General features: G+C 43.6%; 1 protein-coding gene across 4 annotated transcripts in view; it reads left to right on the forward strand.

The window, feature by feature from the left end:
* The first annotated feature begins 493 nt into the window (after positions 1–493).
* The window catches only part of FN1 (fibronectin 1), a 53,779-nt gene continuing 28,235 nt past the window's right edge, over positions 494–26,037 (forward strand). For all 4 annotated transcript variants that reach the window (XM_082055520.1, XM_082055521.1, XM_082055522.1 and 1 more), the window contains exons 1-19: positions 494–680; positions 970–1,098; positions 2,558–2,695; positions 4,439–4,570; positions 4,692–4,829; positions 7,245–7,403; positions 8,666–8,866; positions 9,360–9,539; positions 11,058–11,234; positions 12,165–12,317; positions 14,182–14,310; positions 15,932–16,075; positions 18,431–18,552; positions 19,756–19,933; positions 20,056–20,232; positions 21,698–21,826; positions 21,945–22,034; positions 22,583–22,777; positions 24,257–24,529. In XM_082055520.1, coding sequence (XP_081911646.1) covers positions 521–680; positions 970–1,098; positions 2,558–2,695; positions 4,439–4,570; positions 4,692–4,829; positions 7,245–7,403; positions 8,666–8,866; positions 9,360–9,539; positions 11,058–11,234; positions 12,165–12,317; positions 14,182–14,310; positions 15,932–16,075; positions 18,431–18,552; positions 19,756–19,933; positions 20,056–20,232; positions 21,698–21,826; positions 21,945–22,034; positions 22,583–22,777; positions 24,257–24,529 — 3,004 coding nt within the window. In that variant the 5' untranslated portion in view covers positions 494–520. The remainder of the gene's footprint in view (positions 681–969; positions 1,099–2,557; positions 2,696–4,438; positions 4,571–4,691; positions 4,830–7,244; positions 7,404–8,665; positions 8,867–9,359; positions 9,540–11,057; positions 11,235–12,164; positions 12,318–14,181; positions 14,311–15,931; positions 16,076–18,430; positions 18,553–19,755; positions 19,934–20,055; positions 20,233–21,697; positions 21,827–21,944; positions 22,035–22,582; positions 22,778–24,256; positions 24,530–26,037) is intronic.

Below are 26,037 nucleotides of genomic sequence, written 5' to 3' on the forward strand. Positions count from 1 at the left end.
GAGGTGTGAAAGATTCTAACCTTGAGTAACCAGCAGTAGGTAAAACATCACTTAAGGTTTTCCTATTTCCAACCTGTACATGTATGTTACACCTCACCTTCTCCCCTAGGCAGAACATTATTTCTCCTGAAAGGAGAGGTATCAGCTTACAGGCAGAGTTGCTCAAAGTAAAAAGAAAAGTTTGTCTCTTCCCCCAAAAAAGCCATTTTATTGAGCCAAACGTTCCACAAAATCGCACGACCGCTTTCCAGCCCGTTTTCCTTGCGGGGACGAGCCGCTCACCCCAGCCGGGCTCCCCGCGCTGTCCAGGGCTCGCAGCCCCCGCCCCGGCCGCCTCGGCCCTTTGTGGCGGCCGGGCCGGGGCGGCTACGCTCGACGGGGCGGTGGCGGCCGCCGAGGCCAATGGGCGCCGGGGCGTCGGCGGCTGCCCCCTCCCCGCACCGCCCGCCTATATAGGGCCCGGGCGGCGCCGCCGTCCCGTCCGTCGGGCTGCCTGCGAGCCGTGCCGTTCCGTGCCAGCATGCCGGGGCGCACCGTGTGGCGGCTGGCGCTGCTCGCCCTCTGCCTGGGGGCTGCGGCGGCGGGGGGTGGCGGCGGACAGCGCCGCGGAGGTGGCGGCAAGAGCCGGCGGCAGGCACAGACCACCTCGGTACCGCAGGGCGTCCCCGCGCAGGGCAAGCGTGAGTACCGCGCCGGGATGGGGTCCCGCGGGCGCGGCAAGGGCACGGCGGGGGGACTCGGGCTGGTCCCTCGGGACACGAGTCTTGCCCCGAGCCCGCGGAGTGCGGCGGGACCCGGAGCCCCGGCCCCGCTGGGTGACCCCCGGGGTGGCTTTTTCTCTCTCCTGGTCGCAGCGGGACCCGCACACGTGTGCCCGCTGCCGGCGCAGTTTGCCTGTGCCCTTCCCTCGGTAACTCCAAACTTTTCTTTCTCTGACCACTCTGCTTCCTCCCTCCTCTCCCCTACCAGAGACCTGTTTTGACAATGGAAGGTATTATCAGATAAACGAGCAGTGGGAGCGCATTTATCTGGGAAACACACTGGTCTGTACCTGCTATGGTGGAAGCAGAGGGTTTAACTGCGAAAGCAAGCCTGAACGTAAGTTGGTGGTCTTTGTGGTCTGCATCAAGACCCAAGAATGGCTTTTGATGCTAAGCTGAGCCTTGTATCGAGTTGTAACTGGCAGAGCGGGTTTTCATCTGAAGTTTGGTACTTGGGGTCGGTAATGGATCCACACTCCATTACATTGAAGATCTGGCTTGGGATATTAAGAAATGCTTTTCATTAGCAATGGGCCTACCACCAGAATCCTGAGCCAAACATCACTCATCTCTCTGGAGGATTGGATCTAAACATTAATTTTGGAGCCAACCTCTTTTTTATAATGAACTGAACTGACTCCTGGACTCACATGGGGCAGTTCAAATCTGGACTCACTTTGCAGCTCTGGCTCTGTGCTGTTTGATTGCTTCACCCCAACTTTTCATAGCTGTGCAATGTCGTCAGCTTGTTTAAAAATATTTCAACTTACAACTTTCCACAGCCCCCCAGCCTTGCTGTGAGCTTTCTATAATGGAGTGTAAAATGAGATTGTTTAGTCTTCTTCAGGAAAAATTTAGGTAACAGCAAGAACTTTAAATGCAACATCTGCTGGAAGATGTGTCTCTCTGGGATGCAGTGTAGTTTAGATTATCAGATGTGATCTATCTGTATTTATTGGCCTACAGCCACTGGTTTGCTATAACTCCTTTATGCTGCTCTGGAGATATAAGAGAAAAACTGGTTCCTGGCTGATAGTGTTCATGTAAGACAGATGGGAATGTCCCAGCAATCTGTTCTGCAAGGCTTGTGTGCTGCCTGCCTCACGGATAGAGTATTTTAAGGAGTACTTAGTCACCTTACTCCCCCATTACTTACTCCCCCATTAAAGAGGGTGTAATCTAGCTTTCATTTTCCTGTAGGGATTTCCAAGTCCAATAGCAAGTTTCCCATATGTCATAGTTAACTTTATCCGTCCAGTAATGAAGAAGGTTGCTCTGTTATGAATCTGAAGTCTGGTGGCAGCTCTGACATTACCATTCTGTAATCACTCGTGCAAGTGTGAACAAGTAGCAAGTAGTGCTGCTGACTTTGGTGGGACTGCTGTAGAATTTGGGATTAATATACTCAATTTTTTTGCCAGGTCAGAACAAGGAGAATTATCATGACATAGCACACAGCTGCTGGGGGATGTATGCACCCTCCTATCTTCTGTCCTGTTGCACTTCAGACAGTGGGGATCGATCCTTTCAGGGCATGCATGTCCACATGCCATGCTCAACCTCTGGTTCCCTGGGGGAGGGAAGCTGAGGTTATTCAGTATCATGGGGGCCTTCAGGGGGACGAATTTCACCCAACTTCCTCTCAGCTGTTCCATCCCAGGAGACTGATAGGATTTTTCCCCAGAAAAAAAAAGAGCATCTGTGTGTGAGCAGACAAGGAATGTGTGTTTCTGTTGACTGTACGTGTTACTAGCATGGTTACATGAAGTTGATTTATTTTTTTTCTCCCCTCATAGCTGAAGAGACTTGCTTTGACAAATACACTGGATCCACTTACCGAGTAGGTGAGACATATGAGCGCCCCAAGGACTCCATGATCTGGGACTGTACTTGCATTGGAGCTGGACGCGGGAGAATCAGCTGCACCATTGCCAGTATGTAACTAAGAGCCTATTACTACAGCTATTGTTCCTTAGTGTCATATTTTCCAGAGCAACTTACACAATATTCCCAATGCCTATTAGCTAAACTTGGGGAGGTTTAATACAAAGCCCATTGCAATCTTGGAACTGAAAGTTCTTGCCCCAAATACATACATTTGCACAATCAAATTCCTCTTTTATTTAGAAGGTAAAGTGCTATGTGTAAAAACATAGGCCAAAATTACTGTTAGTTCCAGCCCTATGGGTTAGTACTTCTACTGTGTACAAGAGTGTTACATCTTCACAAGCGCTTTTTTGAAAGTATTTTTTTTTACTGGAAAGAGGAGTTGGGGTCTGTTTTGCAGCTGGTGAGTCAGAATAACACTGTCAGCATTAACGGGACTACTCTGAATAAATAATAATAAACACCACCTGAGAGCCAGTCCCTCTGTCTTCCAAAAATGTCATTCCAACACTTGTCCCTGAGGGAGCTGGGATTTGGTACCCAGACACCAGCTCAATGTGTTTCTGCAATTCCTTTTTCACCAGCCTGACCCAAACTTTCCTCTTGTTCCTCCCTCTCTTCCTTGGTCCTTTCTCCCCAGCTCTCCCTTTCATGTCTCTGTCTGGAAATCCTTTCCTTACTGAGTCACTGAATTGTTCACAATTTCCCTTCATTTCATAATTAGACTTGCACATGAAGATCACTGTGTGTCAGGACTTCTAGACTGAGCTTTCAAAGTCCCTGAGGCACCTTTTGAGAAAAGTCTTGTTCTTAAAAGTATCCAGTTTCATGTTTAAGACACATGCTGATGCTAGTAGCGTTGCTACAGAGGACTCGGAAGCCAGCCATCATTATAGCATGGAAAAAAAGTATTGAATCTAACAAGTAGAGCTGAAGCCCTTCTGAATTTAATGGCATTTTATTGGGCAGGGATGATAAGTGTTGTAAGAAAAGAAAGAGTCAGTAAGGAAATTGCTAACATAAGAGCAGTCTCGTTTCCTCAACATCAGCCTGTTTTAGAGCTCACTGGAGAGTCTCACTGACTGCAGCTGGCTTGGAGTCAATCTTTACAACTCTTAGATTCCCTGCTTTCATAAATGAACCAACAAAACATTTTAGTGGCTCCTAATAAATGACTGGATGCATATTCCTCCTTTTTTTTGTCTTGGAAAACGACCTTGTATTTGCAAACTGCCCCTCACCATGTTTCCCTCCCTGAGCCTGGGCCAGGTGTTGGGTCCGGACTGCTTCAGGGCTTTAGGGCACTGATGGGTTCAGAATCTGCCTTTCTAGGGCAGGGTTTCCAAACCCGAGAGGACCGATGTCCCACCAGGGTGTCACACCAAGCACTTGCTTATTCTCCACATGCTGGCCTGGCCACCATGTCCATCATGCTGTATAAAGACAGCCACAGAGAGGTCCAAGTGGTGCCACCTCAGAATGAGATGGAGCTGCAGGCAGAAACAGAACATCCTCAGGCCCCAGCATTCCCCTTTCAGCTGTGGTTGGAAACATAGAGGGGATTAGCTGAAGAGAGTGGATGGGGCTTGGGAGGCGTAGGAAATGCTGGGCAGGAGCTAACAGAAAATGGCGGGTGCCAATGGAAAATGGCGGATGCCATTTTGCAGGCTGGAGGAGGAGGCAATGACTTGCCCCAACTGACCCCCTTCACCCCATCCAGGTGGCCCTTACCTTGTCCCCATGGTGCTGTTCCCAGTGTGGCCTCTCAACTCTTCTCTCTCCTGCTTCAGATCGCTGCCATGAGGGCGGCCAGTCCTACAAGATCGGCGATACCTGGCGCCGGCCCCACGAGACGGGCGGCTACATGCTGGAATGCGTGTGCCTGGGCAACGGGAAGGGCGAGTGGACCTGCAAGCCCGTGGGTAGGTGGCGACTCCTTCCCTGTTTCAGTCAGGGCGCATGGACATGTTCTCATCTTCTCTGAGGCGATCCCGTGTGGGGTGGCCTGGGGCAGATGCTCATCCCCTTCCTTCCTTTCCACAGCTGAACGGTGCTACGACAACACGGCCGGGACGTCCTACGTGGTCGGCGAGACCTGGGAGAAGCCGTACCAGGGCTGGATGATGGTGGACTGCACCTGCCTGGGCGAGGGCAGCGGCCGCATCACCTGCACCTCCAGAAGTAAGCGCTGGCCTGGCACCTGCCAGCTGCTACGTTTTATTTATCTTATTTATTTCTCAAACCTTTCTTGCATCAGAAGAGGTATTTCTTTTTCTGCCCTTGTTAGAGGGTTGGGCATCTCCTGAGAAGGGGCAGGAAACAGACCCCTCTGGGGTGAGAAGGGAGCATTTGTGCGTCCCGGCTGCCATTTGCGATCTGGAGTCACACCAGAGAGTTGGTGACAGAATGACTGGTTTGTTTGGGGTTTTAACCTGCTCTAGAGAGAAAGATTTAAGAAATCCACAGGCCAGCTGAGTCACAGTTGCACATCCTCCCCCAGGAAGCCGGAGAGAATTGCTTGGTCTGCAAAATGGTGGAGAGTGGCTGAATGTCTCTGCTGTTTTTTTAAAGTAGCCTGAGGAACAATTAGGTGCTTTTAAAGAGAAATAGTTACCTGCTCCAACAGCAGGATCTGTCAGATTAAAATGTCTTCTTATTTTTTCTCTTTATTACTGTTTAACATATATTAGCTAAAACAGGGGTTGTTTTATCTGCTCTCCCATCTCACTTGTCATCCCGCCATTTTTTCTTCAGTGCAAACATGCTTTACCAGCACAGGTGACTTTTTAGTTTTTACATCATTGGAGGACATTGCCATAAATATTCAATTTTATTCGTATTTGCAAAGCAAACAGGGCTTTTAAAATCCAGAATCTCACTTGTTTATCTACCTTCTGCTCCAATTTTGTTAGGAGCAAGCTCTGTTTTGGAGCTATCACAGTTTACACCAGTTCCCTCAAGAAAATTTAACTTTGTACCTTACACCTTTGTTATGCAAGGTTTGAGAAACTCTTCTGTAGCCTTTAAATTGCTTCATATGCAGTTGCCTTGGGGCACACAGATAATGGCTTTCTGCTGATATAAACAGCAGACCTGTAAAGAACTAAACCACTAAGGAGGGTTGGCCTAAAACTGAATATCTGGAGAGACTCCATCAAGAAATAAGCTATAAAAATGAAACCAGCCTTGACAATATGAAGTCTGTTAAAAACACATGGGGAAAAATCATTAGCTGTTAGATAGGAATGAATAAAACAGAATGTGTTGTTTGTGAATTTTGGAGGAGTTATTATTACTAATAAAAATGATTTGGCAGTATCTTTCCTTCCTTAACTCAGGTCTGCGCTATGGTTTCATAGGGGAATTTGCAATATAATGATCTGTTCATTTTTCATTGTGTTTTCCAAATGTAATCAAATAGAGAAATTCAAATTTATGTATGTAAAATGATAGCTGTAGCCCACAAAGTGGCATTATACTTCAGTGTGTGCTGCTGTTATATATCTTCTATGGTCAGCATTTTCCAGAATCACAGCTGATTTCTTGGGGGTTATTTCAGCTTTTCATTGTCTAACTTGAGGATCTGAGTGTCCATAAGACAGTGGCGTTTTTTTCACATATGCCAAATTACATTATGAATACATTGCAAATTTACCACTCTTCTGGCAAATACTCAAAGTTTTGTTCACTTTCACTTCTGTGAATTAGTAACGTGTTTTCAATATAGATATTCTATCTAGTGTGTTTTTTCAGTGGCAGTCTGGTGTGATGCATATGTCCTTCCACAGTTCTTCATAAATCCATGTTCATTGATCCATTATTATATTTGAGCCACTGTATCAAGTTGCCCTTGAATGAGAAGGTAAAATGTTGTAATGGAAGAAGAACTAGTTAATCCATGTGGATCTGGCACCCAGACAAAAGTAGTTTGTTATGCTGTCCTTTGAACCCATTTGCTCAATTCATCAGGGGCTGGGGGTTATTAAAGACAACAGGGAGATTTAGAAAGTCTAATATCCCTCGTACGACATGAGCAGTTTATATTAATTTTACTGAAGCTTCATGCACACTTCTTTTGGAAGAAATTGAATTTATCATATTGCCCTCAAATAGGTTTTAGTTTCTTTCAGGTGATGGAGAGCCCCAAACTTGAACTGTGCCCTGTGTATAGTATGAAATGATACCACTCCAAAGAATTCCACTTAAAAGAAATAACTTTAAAAGAAACTAGCAGGAATGTTTTCAATACGGAATGTGCTTTTTCACGTTGATTTTGAACACAGCTTACCATGTTCACACTAGGAATGTTATTATGGTAATTTTGACAATGGCTACAAAGTAAAGTTATGGTTCTGGAAATAAATGGGAATTTTCCCTTAGACCAAAGCATTTTCAGATTTTGAGATTATCTCAGCCCATGCAGTTTGACGCAGGCTTTAGTGCATATAGGACTTGTGGGCTGCAGAAAATGAGGTGGGCTTTCAATAAAGGCTTTAAACTATCAGCTCGTTTGATAGTGTTGGTGGTTCAGTACTATAAACTGCATGGTGAAGCCATCTAATGCAGAACTAGCTAACAGTCATGTTCCTTATTCAGATAGGTGCAATGACCATGACACCAAGAATTCCTACAGAATTGGAGACACCTGGAGCAAGAAGGACAACCGTGGAAACTTGCTTCAGTGTGTCTGTACTGGTAACGGCAGAGGTGAATGGAAATGTGAAAGACACACGTCTCTGCATACGACCAGCACTGGTAAGTGTGTAAGGTAGGGAAAGGGACAAGGAGTGGCACATTTTGAATGTGAGGACTTGGTGCTGAATTGTGCCATCCTAATTTAGGTATTTAGGAGTCTTGTCAGGGAAAGGTTGTCAACAAAGAGGGTCAGAGTTCAGGAGATGCTGCTTGTTTGTGCATGTATAGATAAGATTAATTTATACCTTGTTTCCGCACACAAACAGGGCTTGCACATACAGGTGTGATTGCCTGCACAATCACAGCGCAGTAAATCACATCTAGGGCTGTGCATCCACAGGAACTATCTACTAGCTTTGTCTTGGAAGCATGGCACTTCAAGTTAATATTTGAACTTTATGTATTTGCCTCAGGGTAACTTTCTTGAAATGTCCTTAATTTAAACTCCACTGAGACCATCTGGTTTCTTTGACAAGATAAATACACCTACTAATGGTTGAGCTTTAAAAACCAGAAATGTCAAGGAACACATACAATGCTATTTAATACATGTACATTAGGGAGTTTGTAATTTTGATATGAAATATTACCTAGTTTATAGGTAGCATATATTTTTTGCCCGAGGTTTGTTAAAGTCTTCGGCTTCTAAACTCTTTTTTGCCTTTTTAAGGGTTTAGGTTTCCTGTTGGCAAGTGCAATGTAAAAATTCTCTGTTTTCTTACAGTATCCACACTAAATTTTTCTTGCTAAATGACCTTTAACTGTTTGTTAGCAGCAGATTAACTTCATACTTTCAGAAGGTCTAAACATGAAAATGCACAGAGCTTCAAGGGTGCCAGTATTTTGTTTCTATTATTATTATTTCCCCTATTTCAGCAGAGCTGAATTTGTGGATATTCCTGTGTCTATCATTAGCAAAAATTTCCATAATGTAGACAACAAGCTTCTTTGTCTCTCAATATTATTCCAAATGATAATGGGCCAAAACCTATGATTCAAAGTTTAAAAATTCCAGAGTAAATAAATACATTTGTGGTTTATTTTTCTTTTTCAATGAAAAATTCAAAATTAATCCTTTTTGCCTTATCTCCCTACTTCCTTGGTAAGTTTTTAGTCTTATTACTGATTTTGACTTTCCTATTCTAGATTTCCTTCAATGATTTTTTTTTTTTTTTTTTTTCCAAAACATGTTTTTAAGCAACTCCTGTGAAAAGTTTATGCTCAAGCTACTCTACAGTGGTAGAAACCAGGGGCTATTGTTACCAGAACTGTTCTTTAGCTTTGCATGTAACCTCTCACTTCTCTCCTGTGCTCTGCTGCAGGATCTGGCTCTCCGAGCTTCACGAATGTGCAGACTGCGTTGTACCAACCCCAGCCACAACAGCCACAGCCTCAGCCGTATGGCCAGTGCATAACGGATAATGGAGTGGTGTACTCTGTGGGTATGCAGTGGCTCAAGACACAGGGCAGCCAGCAGATGCTGTGTACTTGCCTGGGCAATGGAGTCAGCTGCCGGGAAACAGGTATGGGTTTGTGTTTTAGTGTCTGTTCAGTCCAGTGAGATCTTTGGGACTGCCCCATGGTTTGATTTCAAAGTAGAATTCCTTTTTTGTGTGTGTGTTAGAAATGTCTTCTGAAGAAGACATACTGGAGAAAAGGTGCAAGGGTTGAAGAAATAGTTGTTTTGGTTATTCGAAGCCTGGTTCTGTAGGGTAGAAACATTTCCCAGTGAGCTATATATAACCTACTGAGGGAAAACAGAGTCCTTGGGAAGCAGCATTAATAACTTTATTCAAATCAAGCTGCAATAATATATGTTTGGAAAAGAATGTAAAAGAATGACACAGCTGTGAGGCTCAGTTGTCTCTTGGTTGTGTTGGCCAAGGTCCATGGCAGTTAGTGTGGGTTTGCAGCAGCCAGTGACTTGGCCCAGAGGGGCTATTGCTGGTTTAGAGGCCCAAGATTTAGTGATTGCTTTAAGCCAGAGTCTAATTCTGTGATTTGCTTGTTTTAAAGCTGTGACCCAAACATATGGTGGCAATTCTGATGGAGAAGCCTGTGTTCTGCCTTTCACCTACGATGGAAGGACTTTCTATTCCTGTACCACCGAAGGCCGCACAGATGGGCACCTCTGGTGCAGCACCACTTCCAACTTTGAGCAGGACAGGAGATACTCCTTCTGTACCGAGCAGAATGGTAAGTTCTTCTCAAAGGACCTTCACGTGCATGTGACCCTTGTGTACAGATGGAAGAAGGAGCAAAGAACATAGGGACAGGCTACCTGAACAATTCGGGCAGTCGGGAGGGACTCCAGGCATGCCTCAGCAGCAAGGCAGTCCTGTCAATGGAGGACTGCCTGGCATCAGAGCACTTTTGTGCTCTTGGCATCTTTGGAGGGTGCTCAGGGTGATACAGATGTACCCTTGTGAGTCTTATTCTCTCTCTTCTGAGCTGACCTTAGAATTGGGAGTACCTAGTGAGGGTACCATGGCTGAGAGGATACTTGGACTTCGGCTTTTCTTGGCTGAACTGGCATACCAGTGCCCATATTAGGCTGTGAAGAAGAGGATATCCATGGAGTACAGTTTGTGCAGTCCTCTGTCATTCCGTCCTGACTGTCTAGCCAGGTTGCCATATATAGCAGTGATTTTAATGTGATTTGTGATCACTAATCAAGAGCTGGTGCATGACTAATGCAGCAGCATTCCCTCTTGTCTGTGGGTGATCAGCATTCCCTTCACAGCACAGATCTACCTGTGGTTGCCCTTCCTGGGAAGCCCATCAGACATCTAACAGTATCTGGGCAGCTTCTCTGGGATGTGGCCTTGGAGAGAATTTTTTTGCATTCCCATATGAAAATACTGTTTCTTACGCTCCATAATTATCTTTTTTAACTCAGTTCTACTTCAGTTGTTTTTTTCTGATAAAAGTCAAGCTTTTCTCTGCAGCACATACAGTAGTCTTTGTTTTCTAAAACAAAAACAAACAAAAAAACCCACACAAGCACAAAAACCCAAACCAAAAATACTCCCGTCTTTGTCCTCACACACATCCTTGTTTTAGCGAGGCTTCTTGTGATATACCGTTGGGAAAGAGAAAAATCAGTGTAGAAAAACCTCAACAAATAGCTTCTTGTTCTCCATTTTTTGTAATGCAGAGTTGCTCAAGAGGCGAGTGGTTCAGGTAGATTACAGCCCTCTTTCTGCTCCTGCTTGCAAAACATGAAACTTCCAACCTGCAGAGAGATTTTGACTTGTTCTCTTGTACATAACTGAGTTGTAATCCTTTCCTGAGGACTGCGGCTTTACTTTAAGCCAAAGGGCACAACTGGGTAATAGCCTTAGTGAGATAATACGGGTATGCTAAGAACTGGAAGTTTGATTCCCTGGGCCTTGACACAAAAAGTCTGCAAAGCCACTTTCCAAACACAGTAAGCTTTGGTTTTCCCTGTTCCTCAGGAATTCCCATGGCTGGCTCCATAACTCTCTTTAAAACAGTGTTTGAACTGAACTGATCCAATGCAAGGCTTATGTTTCCAGATCTGAAATAATTAAAGCCAAGAAAAGAGACCCATTGATAATATACAGTATACTCATGGGGAAAAAAATAGTGGAAGTGTTTTTTGTTTTGTTTTGTTTTTTTCAAGCTTTTCCCTGCATGCTAAGGGAGAGAACAGGCTTGATTTGCTTCTGTTTTCTTTTCACTTTTGTACAGTTTTGGTCCAGACACGTGGTGGCAATTCCAATGGTGCTCTGTGCCACTTCCCCTTCCTGTACAACAACCGCAACTACACTGACTGTACTTCTGAGGGACGGAGGGACAACATGAGGTGGTGTGGAACCACTGCAAACTATGATGCTGACCAGAAATTTGGTTTCTGCCCTATGGCTGGTAAGGCTGAGAATCATGAAGGGATTATGGAATACCTATAAGTGGTTCATCGAGCTGGAAAGTAAAGAGCTGTCTGTCATTGGTTAATTATTAACTTTCAATGAGCCACATCCTAGCCCAATACCCTTTAAGGCATTTCTGAAGTTTTGTCTTGTCCTTTTTTCCCCACTGATCACCTCTACCAGAGACTTAGGCAATGCCAGGAGAAGGCAATTTTGGTTACTCCTTTGCTACAACATGTTGGTAGGTATGCTTCTCAGCTGGTGCAAACTGGTGTAGATCCATCAGAGAGCATTGGACTTCAGTGCTTTGTAGCAAGTGAGGCTTTTATCTTACACCTGCCAAAGCTTCTCCCTCCTGGCTCATTACTTCTTGCCCAACCTGTGATTAGGAATAAGTCTGTATTTATAATACTGATGTGTTACCCTGAAAAGGGCAGTAATGTCCAAATCAATATTGCGGTCCCTTCCTACAACCCATGCATGTCTCCATGATGTCAGGAGGGGACATGTGGGAGGGAATGTCACTATCAGTTCTTTAATGAAAGGCCTTTGGTAACTAATGGCAATGTAGCATCTGAGCCCTTAAACAGCTTGTGGCACACACAGGCCTTCAAATGGCTGTGTTCTTATAAGGACATGTATGTAACATGAACTGACTCAAACTGCACCCCTTGGACATTGTACAGAAGCTATTTCTAGTAGCTTTCAAATGAGAATTAAAATGAATGAACACCTACTAGGAATCTGCACTTGGAGAATGTAATCACCCAGTAAAAATGCTATTTGAAATTGAGTGGGTGCCTAAAGCTTCCTTATTAAGATGCAGAAACCACTATACAGTATGAAGGGGCATTGCAGATGGTCTAAGCCCCCAAGACCTTGCTAATTCTGACCACATAAAGTATCCGCTTGCTTTCTTCTCAATCAGCCCATGAAGAAATCTGCACAACCAATGATGGTGTTATGTACCGTGTTGGAGATGAGTGGGATAAACAACATGACCTGGGCCATATGATGAGATGTACTTGCGCAGGAAATGGCCGTGGAGAATGGACTTGTGTTGCCTATTCCCAGCTCAGAGGTACTGATTTTTGCATTGATGTCACCACTTCAGCCTAAGTGTTTGAGGGGTGGGAGAAATTGGTTTTCTTTTCCACCATTGTGAGTGGCTTTGAGCCCAGGCTCAAGAACTGTATATCATCAAGATTTTCTTTGGAGTAGACAGGGAATCAGAGGGACTACATGAAGTTCTGTCTTGTTTACATGCTGGAAAAGTACTATTTCAGCCTTTGCAGGCTAGCAAGCAGGGGCAAAACTTGAGCTTAATCAGGATGTATCTCTATCTTGTTTTGTCTACATTTAGGATCAGCACCACTGTGACTTTACAGTGAGCTCAGCAGAGGCACCTCCCTCCCTCAAGAACAGACAAAAACCCAGACTAGTCTGAAGTTTAAATGCAGAGCCATCCTGTTTTATTGTTCTCAGTGAAATTTTCAATTCCTCTGTGCTGGATTAGCCCTTTGCTGGCTAATCTATATGAAAAGTTGGCAGGACAGCACTGGGATTAATCTTATTTATTTACTTATTTATATGAGTGGTCCAAGTGGAGAAGTGCTTAAGCAATACCAAAAAAAGAAGACTTAAAAGCACAGACATTTGATCATCCTACAGCTAGCTCACAGCATTGGCTTCATGTCTGGAAAAGGCAGGGGGGTTGCTGTCAAGCAGCCAAGAAAGGACTCTTAACACCACTGCTGAAATGGGATATAATTTATAGGGAAAGGCTCACTCAAGGGCTTTGGAGAGTTTTTTTTTTTAATGTCTTTCCTTCAGAACAGTGAGAAATACACTGGTAACAGTTCTGGTCTGTGAAACTCCTTTTTTCCACGTACACAGCTAGTTCTCTCTGCAGTTTCATTCTGGTGTTAAAGTGGTCTTTCTTGATGAGGGGGGCAGACGTAATTTGCTTTTCCAAAAGGCAAAGGTTATCTAAGTAGAGCTGTTTCAACATATTAGCCAGAGAAGGCCTTGAGCACTCATGGGAGGGTTTTTGTACTGCTTGGTTTATCCTGTTGCTGTGCCCGTGGTGTGGGAAAGTATGATGAGAAATGAAGGCCTGGGATTAACTGAGTCACTTCCCCGAGGACAGATGGTCTGTGATTGACTGTGGGACTGAACTTGGGTCTCTTGGGTCCCAGTTAACAAAACAACATGCTTCTGGGGTGGTTTTCCTGTTTGTTTTGTCTTTCTGCTTCTCGCTGTGATTAGACTGGTGTTAGGAATTCTGGGCCAGATCGCAGGTCAATGTGTCGGCATTGAACCTGATAGACTGATACTATTGTACTTAAGCATGGGCTCCGGTTATTGTGTTTTGAGGGAGTTGTAGATTAGTAGGCACCAGTAGCACCTTGGGTGTGTAATAGACCTGGTTCTGTCTTCAGAGATACCCAGCAGAATAACATCATGAGGATGTTTATACCTTCTGGGGGTATCCGTATGAATTTGGAGTAGCCCTTTTCTCCTTGTTTAGTTCTAATGATTTCAGACAGCACTCACTGAGGTGTTTCAGTCTAGACCTTCATCAGAGGAAGTCAGAGAGTTAGCATGCTGGTTTCGATTTTCTCTCACACATGGAATCTCTTAAAAGGAACAACCAGGCAGTTCTGTACATACAGTACTTTGGTCTGCATCCTACAGATGTGTTTTCTGCAAGTGTTGCTTATTTGTACATTGCTGATAAACAAACCCAGGAGCAGTGGTGTGTGTGCAGCACTGATCTGTGATGATCACAGATATCATGAGGGCTCCCTTCTGCGTGAACAGAGCTTGTCATGGTCAGTCATGGTGAGCTGATCAAGAGGAGAGAATGATGTGCCAAGCAGAAGGATTTTGTCTTAATGCTTAGAGCTATTGCTGACAAACTGTCTCTGCTCTTTCTCAAACAGACCAGTGCATTGTGGACGGTATCACCTATGATGTGAACCAGACCTTCCACAAGCGTCATGATGAGGGGCACATGCTGAACTGCACATGCTTTGGCCAGGGCCGGGGGAGATGGAAATGTGATCCTGTTGGTAAGTCACCAGCTGTTCCCTCTTGCCAAACACAATCTGTGGCTGTGTAGAGGCTGGTTATGGTATGGTGAAACTGGTGTGTGAATTTGGGCGCAGTCTTTGCCCACTTTCTGCCCTGAATTGCACAACTGCAAAAGTAGAAGTAACACTGGATTTGGTGGAGGGTAAGTAAAACGGCATTCCTAGTTTTAAGGAGATAAGCCTGGGTTAGCAGACATGCCACAGAAGAACTCAATGATGGTGCAGTAGTAATGGATTGTGGCAATGTACCTCTTAAAATGTAGCAGGTTGTGGTAATAGGGCACGTTAGCCCCAGGCAGGGTTGATTTGGCTGAATTCTGGTACCTGAGCTGTCAGCCTAGCAAGCAGGGCTTTCAGACAGGGTGCTGATTAAACAATATGCAGCTAGGCACTAATGCTAGGATCAGTTTTCTCTCCTTTCTCTATCCTAAAATCTTTAGATCTTCTCACAGAACTGAGGAAAGAGCACCAGCATATATTAACTTACCTTGGACTAAATTGATTTTTTTGGCTGCCCTTCATTCTGGCAAAGAGAGAAAGCTCAGGATGAGAACACGTGTTAATAGCACTCTGGAGGTTAGCTAAAACCATCGTGGTTCTCTGCAGGAATGAGATTTCATCTCTTCTGCCTCCCCCACTTCCCTAGTGAACCTTGATTGGAAGATAAGACCTGGCTGTTTGGTTTGCAATTACTGAATCCAAGAGAACTTCAAACTATTGCCAAAAAAATCTATTAGAAAGTACTAGTGGTTAAGTTCAGCTTTATTTACAGTAATATCTGTACAGGTTTACTGGAGGAACTTGGACTGTATAGCTCCTGAAAATTACTGCTTTGAAACAAGAGGAGAGGGGATGATTTCAGCTATCTGTAAAGGTGTAATCGGTTTAATTTTGTTGGCTCTCTCTAAATGAGGCTCCTGTTTATCCAAGCAAGCCTAATGCTAGTTCTCACTGAAAATTTCTGTTGAGACAGAAACACAGGCACAGGTCAGACTGGAAAGTGTACTGAAGCACTGGTGCTGTGTTGTATTCACACTAGCTGTGCTGACTTCAGGATTTGGTCTGTCCTCCTTCAGTTTATACAATGATGAATCTGGAAAGACTCTGCTGAAAATTAATGGTTGACTTTGGACTTGTAAAGTATGACTGAATTCTGCTGAAGCCAGCAGGAGTTCTGCCATTGATTTCCTTGAGAACTGCATGGTTTAGCTTCGGATGAGAGAAGAACTTAGTTGACTGGAGCAGAATTGGGCTCCACAATAGATAGTCCAAAATAAATCCTTTCTTGAAGGAACATCCCATTGACCTCCCAGGGAAGCTCCCCAGGTGGATGGCCTGTACTTAGCAGTGTCTTAAGAAATGCATCACAGCTGAATTAGTCACATAGTATCTAACTTAACACATGCATTGATATATAGAGAACCTTGATTTGAGATTCAATTTCTCTTGCCACTTTCTCTAACTATATTTGCAAATAAACATTGTTATTGCATTTCCTCATGTAAAATTCTCTTGTGACTTGCTCTTCTGTGTTCAGCATACATTTTTCGCTATAGTTTCAGTAACATGCTGTGGTTAACTGTCTCTTTTGTGCCTTTAGATCAGTGCCAGGATTCAGAAACCCGCACCTTTTACCAAATCGGAGACTCGTGGGAGAAGTACGTCCACGGTGTCAGATACCAGTGCTATTGCTATGGCCGTGGTATTGGAGAATGGCATTGCCAGCCTCTTCAGGCCTATCCTGGTAAGAAACCCAACAGATAACTAACTCATCTGCTGAGTAAGACATGAGGAAAGCAATCTTTCTACCTGTTCAGGTTTTTGTACATTGTTCATTTTTAAACAGAACCATTTCCTCCACCACCCTTGGCAGACACAAACAGGTGTCATGATTATAAAGACAGGGCCAGACTTTTAACAGCTTTTCCTGAGGCCAGGGTTAGTTTTGAGAATCACTGTAAGTTCACACATCTTGGGTTTACATTGCCTCTTGGTATTTAGCAATATCACATTTGTGACCTTCAGTTTCTTTTGCTTAAAGCTCTTAAATGTGTAGTATTTCCTTTCCTGCTTACTACAGAAGCAAAATCCTCCACAGAATGAAGCATTTTTTCCGATCAGTGCCCTGAATAACTTAAATATTTGAGCTTTCGTTTGCCCAGTTAGTTCCAGGAAATCATTATAGGGACAGGCAATACCTGTTTGTTGGCTTGTTCTGTTTCAGTTCCCTGAACAGAACATGATAAGGGGAATCTCTCTACTTCCCTGTTTGAAGTTGCAACTGCCAGTGTATTAATCTGAATAAGATGAAATAGTGAGGTTGTTTTGCCTTCCCTGTTAGGAGAAGACTATGCTCATGTAATTGATTCCCCAATTCATCTCTGAGCATAAATGTGGAGGAATGGATGTAACAGCTTCAGTGCTGAGTTGATTCTCTGCTTTTATATTAAGATAGGTTAAGAAGAGTTTGTCCGCTCACTAGTTGCAATACATTTGTACCGTAAGTGCCCTGCAAGATAAGAAAGGGAACGTGAGGCTCATTCAGAAAGAGGCTTTTAATACAGATGCCCCTGTTGTAGAAGGGGATTAGCCCCTAGAAGTCTGTTGCACCTACATACATCGTGTAAATAAGGTACCTCTTCTCTGTGACTTGCTTCACACATGTTGTATAGAAGGTCTTGGTGACAGCTCCCTATTGAACCTGACCTATACTCAGCAGTGTTGTTAATGAACTGGCTGCATTTCTGTCCATGGCCATCCAGTTAGTGAGCCAGAGACAAGGCAGGACACTTGGCAGACAGAACTACAGACTTGCCTTTCTTTGGGGCCGCAAACTGTGGAGGGCAAGAACAGGAAGCAGGCTGCCTTAGGACTTCTTTTTCCTGAGTTTTTTTAATGGGGCTTGCTTGAGCCCCAGTGACTCCTGTCAAACTGCTTAAACAAGCATCTCCCTGAGCTATGTGAAATATGCATGCCTCCAGACTGGAGACCAGGGCTTCTGTAGACACAAGAGTGACTGAAAATGTGCAAATAAACCAAATCTAATGTTTCTGAATGTAGGTTTGGGGTTAGGTGAGCTTTGAAATTTCCTGCATGTGGGCACAGGTTTGTTTGCCTAGAAGTCCCATTAAATATGGAGCAGATATATGTCAGACAGTTGTCCAAATAAATTATAATTAGAAATGTTGGGAGTGGGAGGAGGGTGAAAGTAATGTAATGGCTGAAATGAGACACTTTCCTGCAGATTCCAGCTTCTCTTTGGGATTTTCTGAGAACTAACCTGAGGACAGTGCTGCTGAGCATTCAGTGAAACCTTCCAAGCAAGGCTGAGAGAGATTGAAAGGAGAACCATGGGATCATGAAAGCTTTCCTTCTCTATTAGAGAGCTTTGTGGAGAAAATATGCCTGAGCCTGATCTAGCTAGATGTAATCAGTGGTCTCAAAAGTTAGAGCATGGCTGACCTTGTATTTCCATGAGTTTATGGGTCTGATTTGTCTCAAGAGTTCCACTAGCCCTTCTGGTGTGGTCTGTGTGCAGAAGGCTTGTCTCACTGCCTGTGGAGTGCTCCACAGAGTCATGAAAATTCAGTGTTTCAAATTGACTGATGAAGAAATGTAGTATAATAGTGAAAGATTAGTGTCTCTTTGCAGGGCATATTCAATGTCAAATCAGGAATTTGCCCTCACCATGCCACAAGATCAGACCTGAACTGGGCAGATATTTCTCATCTGCACTGCTCCCAGTGCAGAAGGCATTAATTGACAAAAGTAATTAGCTGCTGAGAAGCTCCTTCTGTTTGAACAATATGACTTTGCTTTGCAGACTTTTTCTATACTAGACCACTCTGGTGTTCTGTTTCATTGAGAACTCATGGGAAATTAACCCAAACAGCACGTTAACTCCCTGACAGAATATATTTTAATTCCTCACTTCTTTAAATAGCAATGAAGCATTAAGGATAGAAAGACGATAACTTATTTCCCATGTATAGAAATAGTATGTGAGCCACACAACTTTCTTGCTTTTTGACTCCACAATGAAGGCAGAAGAAAAGCATCACTAGTGTGTTAAAAATGGCAATTCTTTTTTTTTTTTCAGGGTCAACGGGGCCTGTTCAGGTGATCATCACAGAGAGTACAAATCAACCAAATTCACATCCCATCCAGTGGAACGCTCCTGAACGATCTCACATCACCAAGTATATCTTGCGCTGGAGACCCGTGAGTGCCACATTCTTCATCATTCATTCATCAAAATTAGCTTGCTTCTTTTTTTTTTTTTTTTCCTGGTGTCTGAAAGAAGCAGCTGACACAATTTCAGCAAACTTTAGTTGCTAATTCACTGTCCTTGTCCTGTTGATGTCAACAGTTACTCTGAGGATCAAAGACAGCCAGTGCTGTATAAACACTTGATGTTTTTCTGCCCAAACTTTACTGGTCACTGTGTTCATGAAGTATCTTATTAACCAGAGCACAAGCACAGTAAGCAGACAAGTTTGTAATCTTCCTCACTTTAACTAATGTCAATCCTTGTAGAAGCTTCTTTATCCTAAGAAACATTGTCTTAGTACCATGTGCATATCCAAAGACAACTGGGATAGATTTTATCCTGTTAATGAGGAGGTGAAAATGAGTAGGATATGAAGATATAAACAGCTAGCATAGGATTAAATAAACAGTCGTCTCCCATCTTCTGTAAAGTCTAAACCAAAGCTGGTTAACCACTGCTTGTTGGCTCACTCATGTTTGAGGAATGGTCGGTTTTAACCAACCTAGATGAGTTGTCGCAGTTCCTCTGAGTACAGCTTCACAAAAGACCAGTTAGTGATTAAGACCATCAGTACCTCGATGCTGCCTGTTATTAAGAGAACAATAAAGGCCCTGATCCAAAACCATTAAAGGCACTGAAGTCGTCTTACTGACTTCAGTGTATCTTGGATCAAGGCCTGAATGAAATGGGCTTTAAAGCGCTGGAGTACAAATCTCAGAGGATGGAGCATTATTTTGGAGCTTCCCATAGAGTTCAAATGCAGGGTAGGAGGGAAGAACTTTTCTATATATTGTTTTCAGATGATGGCTTAGTGTTATTGTGAAGAGCCTTCAAATATGCATTTTTCAGCCATTCTTGCCTTCACGGATTTTTGATGAAGGAATGAGGAATGCTCCTTTTAAAAGAAAAAGTTCAAAGCTAGATTGTTTTTCAGTTAATCCCAGCAAAACTTAATCACCCAAAAATGTCATTAGCCCTGCTTCCTGGCATACCTTTCTCATCTCCTATGACTTGACTCTGTGCATTAGCCATTTGAGTCACACCTGTGTCTGAATATCAGAGTGCTTGGTAACTGTGTAGCAGGTCAGGTCTCTAGATAGCCCTGCTTGCGGGCTAGGGAGTCTCTCACTCTTTGGGTGTCCTTGTTATTGCAGAAAAACTCTGGAAGGCAGTGGAAAGAAGCCACCATCCCCGGCTACCAGAACTCCTACACCATATCAGGCCTGAAGCCTGGTGTGGTATATGAAGGACAGCTCATCAGTGTTCAGCGATATGGACACAAAGAAGTCACCCGCTTTGATTTTACCACAACCAGCACCACAGCAGTGACAAGTAAGTTGAACAGCAGCACAGCCAGAAAAACCCGATCTCTTTCACCTGATTCTTTGTTTTGTGTATCCCAGTTAACATAAAAGTAGCGATGGTTATTTAAACCTCTTTCTTCTCTCTTGTAGGCAACACTGTTTCAGGAGAGACAACTCTTCTTCCTCCCGTGGTTGCTACTTCAGAGTCAGTTACTGAAATCACAGCCAACAGTTTTGTTGTCTCCTGGGTTTCTGCTTCTGACACAGTTTCTGGATTCCGTGTTGAGTATGAGCTGAGCGAGGAGGGTGATGAGCCGCAGTATCTTGGTGAGACAATATTTGAGTCTACTAGACCAAAGCATTGCTGACACTACATCACTGTTTTCTGTGCCAATCGGTATAACTAACGTAAATAGGGAGGATCTTACAGTCTTTCATTTTGATTCAATTAGTATATGAGAGTGGCAGAACTAGCTCAGGTTAAAAGCTCAGTTAGCTCATTGTCCTTTTTCCGTCAGTGGCTGTAAGTTCACATCCAAGGAAGAATATTAATTTGTCCAGTCTTCTTTTCCTTTTGAAATCATGTAAATTCACTATCTTCCACAGCATTCTGAAGTGAGCAGCAGTGCAGATGAGAAGACAACCAAATCTGGTTTTTGAACCTGCCACCTGGCTAACTTCCTTTGCTGTACCTTTGTCCTTCCATCAGAATGGGCAGAGAGAAGTCTTTCTCAAATGCCCCCTCTTGGCTATTTGTCATCTCATGGATGTCTGTTCCAGTCTGCTCTGTCAGTTCTTTTGTTTAGATCAGATCTTGTTCATCTTTGATAATGAGACAACTTAGCTGAGCCAGGAAGCTGGTTAAGGGCACTGGACTCAGACCTAGGAATTGAACATACATCTCCAACATCTACCGTAGAACCTCTGTCACCACACGTAATTTCAGCTTAACTTCTTTTTCCTAACTTCCTGTATTAACAATGGCAATACCAATACTTCACAAGGATTTGAGCTTGTGATAGCTATTAGGACATGAATGCAATAGAAGAACAATGTTAGAAAAAGAACAGTAATCCCCTGACTTAATACTTCTCCCTGGACTGTTGCTCCCCTGGACTCACAGGCTTGTAGTCATGAGCAGAAGTGGCTTTGATTGGGACTGCCAGCACTGTCACCACCTTTCTTGTCTGCATGCTGGCTGCCCAGACAGCTGAGCTGTGTTGTGAAGCAGCTCCTGAGCTCACCTGTCTACAGACAGAGGTTTACAGACAAATTGAAAAGCAGTTCCCAGTTCCCGTTAAGTTGCTTGGCTTCTGTCTGGCCAGTAAGGGGCTGCTTCTTGGGGAATTTCCTACATCTGGCACGTAGGTGGACATCTGGGGGAAGGGAGCAGGGAGAGAGGTTCAGCGGCCTTCATAATATCATTCTTCTCCACTCATGAGTCAGTTTTTCCATATAAGCTATCCATGTGAAAAATTTTCCATATATTTCTGAATTGCAAATACAACAGGGTATGAAATGAGTACTCAGCTGAGATGGCTAAATGCCAGCAGTGTGCAGTGGGCTGCTGCTCCCGTTGCCTTGCTGTCCTTGCTGAGTGTGGAGACCTGTCCCAGCTCTCCACACGACTTGTCTGATGTGGACTAAAGACACAGTGCAGAACTACTGCTGTTTAATTGCAGGAAGACACTGATTCAGCCAAGATTAGAACAGAGGTCTCAATTATTTCATTTGGAGAGAAAGCAAGAAGGTATAATTACTAAGGCAATTTTTTCTTTCCTGTTTTCCTTAGATCTTCCAAGCACAGCCACTTCAGTCAACATCCCTGATTTGCTTCCTGGTCGCAAGTATATTGTTAATGTCTACCAGATCTCTGAAGAAGGAGAGCAGAATCTGATTCTGTCTACCTCACAGACTACAGGTATGTGTGAATGGGTGTTGCTGCACTTTGAAAGCTGTTTTTATTGTTTGCTCGATATTTTTTTCTTACCATCTTATCCTCATGCTTGCTGTCTTCCTCTGTTTATTCCCTTAAACAGCTCCTGATGCACCTCCTGCTCACAGTGTGGAAAGTGTAGATGACACATCAATTGTCATTAGCTGGAGCAGGCCACAGGCTCCGATCACAGGTTTGTCTCATTGGAGTGCAGCTATTTTGCACTATTGGTAGAATCTGAGATCTAGATAAAAAAAACAAAGTCTAACTCTGAGACAGAGGGCTAGTGTGTAATTCTGCTCAGTCCAAGAGGCCAGCTGGAAAGCACATGGGCAGTTTAGCATTTGCTTGGTTTCACTGTCTGAACCAGCCAGTTCAGGAGGCTGGATGCAAAACAATTCCTTCTGGATTTGTGTTAAATAAAAACAAGCCCCATGATCTTATCTTTGTATCTGCCATGCAGACCATCCTATAACAAGTGTGAGAACTGTACAGACCCTAAATCCACATGTCAAAACTCAGAAATATTCTGATTCAGCTCAGATTATGCTTTGAAAGGCATTGTGAGTGTGCGATCTTTAGATGGGATGTGAGCCCAGGCAAGCCACACGTCCCACTGAATTTAAGGACTATTTTTATGAAACCTCAGTGGGGAGATCAATTTAATTCTCATTTCTAGCATTCCTTGTGCTGGCTTACTGCTTGTGGCTAAGGGCTATATTTATCTCTTTCCTGCTTCAGGCTACAGGATTATCTACACACCCTCCGTGGAAGGCAGCAGCACAGAGCTCAACCTGCCTGACACTGCTACCTCTGTAACACTCAGTGACTTGATGCCAGGTGTTCAGTATAACATCAGCATCTACGCAGTGGAAGAAAATCAGGAGAGTACTCCTGTCTTCATACAACAGGAAACAACTGGTGTCCCACGCACAGGTAATGGTTCTGGAGATCAGTCACTGAATTTTCTGTTAGTACATAGAGCCAAATGACAATGCAGGCTCACATTGCTCTAGCTAAACTAATCCTTAAATTGACTCAATTCTGGATTTTTGCTGCTGTTGTTGTGGTTTTAATTGTACATGTCACAGTAAAGCCATACTCACTTATTAATTGACACAGACAAGCCACCACTCTGCATGAAGAGGGTTGTAATTAGATGAGGTTCTTAGGGATGTAGCTTAGTGCCAGAGTTAGGTTATGGTCGGACTCTATGATCTTGAGGTTCTCTTCCAACAAAAAATTGTTCTATGATTCCATGATAATTCCTAGGAATCAGACTGCAGGCAGGTTAAAAGGTTAGTCTTGCACTGTGTCTATGGATCGGAGTTTCCTAAGTTGTCTTAAGGGGATTCTGCTAAGAGATCTTCTTAAGAGCCTGGTAAATCATTTTGTCTCAGTACTTGGCCTGCAGATGCTTAAGATTATGTACTCAGACATCACAACACAAATCCAAATCATTCACCTGGTTCTCCCTCTCCCTTTCAGTCCAAACCATTATTTTTCATTGCAGTAAGTACAGATGGGTGATTGCTCAGCATTGACTGGTGTGCCAAAATAACACCATATGATCTGAACTTGAGACACCCACAATTTAAAAAACTGCTGGTTTCAGGGTTCTTTAAGTATCCAATTGAGCTGAATAGCCAAACCAAAAGAAAGGATAGTGAAAGAATCGGGGTCTGATGTGGTAGCAGTGGAATTTGATGGTCCTGCAAGTTGCAAGCACGTGTTTGCAAATGGGAATTTACCAGGAATGAACTCAGCTCAATGATTTTATGGTTTGGCATTTGTATCTTCCAAAAATGTGCATTGGTTAACCTTAGGGCAATATCGGTCCTAATCTGAAGAAACTTAATTTGAACGTAGGAATTCAAGAGTGCAGTTCTGTGGACCAGCACAGAGATAACTGGATTTTGTCCTTTACTATAGTAAGGCCAGATCAGCCCATGTACTTGTTTAATTATAAAAGATGGATTTCAAGTTAATTATAGACATTCAGAACACGCCATGGGTTTTGAAAACCCTCTCTATTAATTTTAAAAGGATGTCCTTGTTTCCAGCCCCTGGAGTATTTTTTTTCCCAAGCTTTTGGTTCTGCAAATACTTGAAGTTCTATAGCAAATTACATATGGTCTTTCAGCTCTCTTTCTGTGACAGCAAGATACCCTCTGTGACTGAAGGCATAAACTACTTAAAATTATGTAGTGACATTGAATTGTAGTCTGCTCGAATATTTTCTGGGAATGCGTATATACATGTTTACAGTAAGGTTACCATGACATTTTTAGTTTGGCAAATATTCTTGGGCTATCCTTTTTTCAGTCAAAATTCACTTTTTTTTTTTCCACGTACAGCTTCTTCTGCTGGTTGCTAAGGACTCCCTCTAACACTGTTGTGTTGCTCTGCTTTCAGATGAAGTTCCTTCACCCAGAGATCTGCAGTTTGTGGAGGTTTCTGATATCAAGATCACCATCATGTGGACCCCACCACAGAGCCAAGTGTCTGGCTATCGAGTGGAAGTGATCCCTGTCAATCGCCCTGGCCAGCATGGCCAGAGACTGCCTGTCACCAGGAGCTCTTTTGCTGAAGTAGTTGACCTGATCCCAGGAACAACCTATCTCTTCAAGATATTTGCCCTGAGCCATGGCAGGGAGAGCAAACCTTTGACTGGAGAGCAAACCACCAGTAAGTGTGTTTCCTTCATGCTTTTTTCAACCTTTTGAAGTGCACATTCCTGTGTCACTTAGAGAAATACATAAACCAAGCACTTGACGTGCAACAGTTATAGCCCAGGAGGTATCCCATAGCTAGGATGACACGGCTGGGAATTGATTCACTCAAACAATGATCTCTTCAGCAGAGTTCTCCTCCTCCAGGGCTTTCCAATGGGAGTTTAATTCTCATGGCACTTTAAAACAATTTCATATGGCTGGAATTCAACTTTTTTATTACTGACTGAGAACTGATGGGCCCTGCAGTTCTTTTACAGCACAGATCACAGTCTATGGTTGTTTTTTGGGTTGTTTTTTGGGTCTTTTTTGAGGATACCTTAGGGCAGATTTCAGCATGACTTGGGATCCTGGCTGAGATTACTCTGAAAATCTCTTATCTCCTTTCTGACAGCTACATGTCTATTTGGCTCCACTGTCAGCAGTAGGAGTTCTGCATGTGCATGTAAGGACAGGCTTTGCTGTTAAAAGGACTGGTCACATTTCAGCTTTGCTAGGTTAGGCCTGGTTTTCCACAGGCTGTCTCACCACCCCAGAAATTTCACTGTCATCCTGGAGAAAACTGAGAAACTGGTTTGCAGCGACCTCAATGGACTGTTGACAAAAGGCCATGGGAAGCATGAAGTTTTTAGAAACGGTTGTGCCGGATCTCTTAGAACCTGATTGTTAATGATTTAGTGGCAGTGCAACATGTCACCAGTGTGAGGCAAGATAAGTGAAGTATGTGGTCTGTTAGGCATTGCTCTTTGCTTTGCAGAAGTGCAGAGAAGAGAGGAGCAGTGTCTGGGCAAGGTGTAGGCTTTCAGATGGAAGAGGAGAAGTTTAGCATGAGTTTGAGTGGTTATCTCCATTTTTTTATCCAAGAGAAGCAGATCAGACAGGACCTGCGATGTAGTTAATTTGAACAGATCCTGTTTATTGGGCAATAGAAGTGTGACTTCATGTTTGTGGTGTTATTTGACTGGGTCACATTATTCAAAGGGCCAAAATTCAGCTATGCACTTCTTCTGCTGTTCTGATACTTTTCAGTAAATGAGAACAACTTTTGAGAATCCAGCCTAACTCTTGTAAAGATGAGCAGGAAGGGAAGAAAAGGAAATGGAATAATCTGTGAATATAGCCATGCTGTTTGAGAAATACTCTTTTGTCACATCCATAAAGTTAGGAATTGTGAATAGTGCCTCTTCCTCTTACTGTTTCCTTTGACTATGCAGGGAGAATGGGATCCTTATGTTTGCCCTTTGACGTAGGTATCTGATTTGAGTGTAACATAGATGGTGTGAACACCCTCCCTCCTCTTTCAAGTGAGGCTTTCAAAAGCAAGGATGCGACCTGGGAGTCTGAACTCTCTTGGAAGCATGTTAGAACAAGAAGAGCTCAGTTCCCACTTGGATCTGTAAGTTCTTGTGGTTGTTTTTGGGAGCTTTGGCTAGGTGTAGAGCCCCTCTGAAAGACTGCATGCAG

Source organism: Streptopelia decaocto (genome assembly GCF_964273445.1).
Source record: "Streptopelia decaocto genome assembly, chromosome: 6".
Lineage (NCBI taxonomy): Eukaryota > Metazoa > Chordata > Aves > Columbiformes > Columbidae > Streptopelia > Streptopelia decaocto.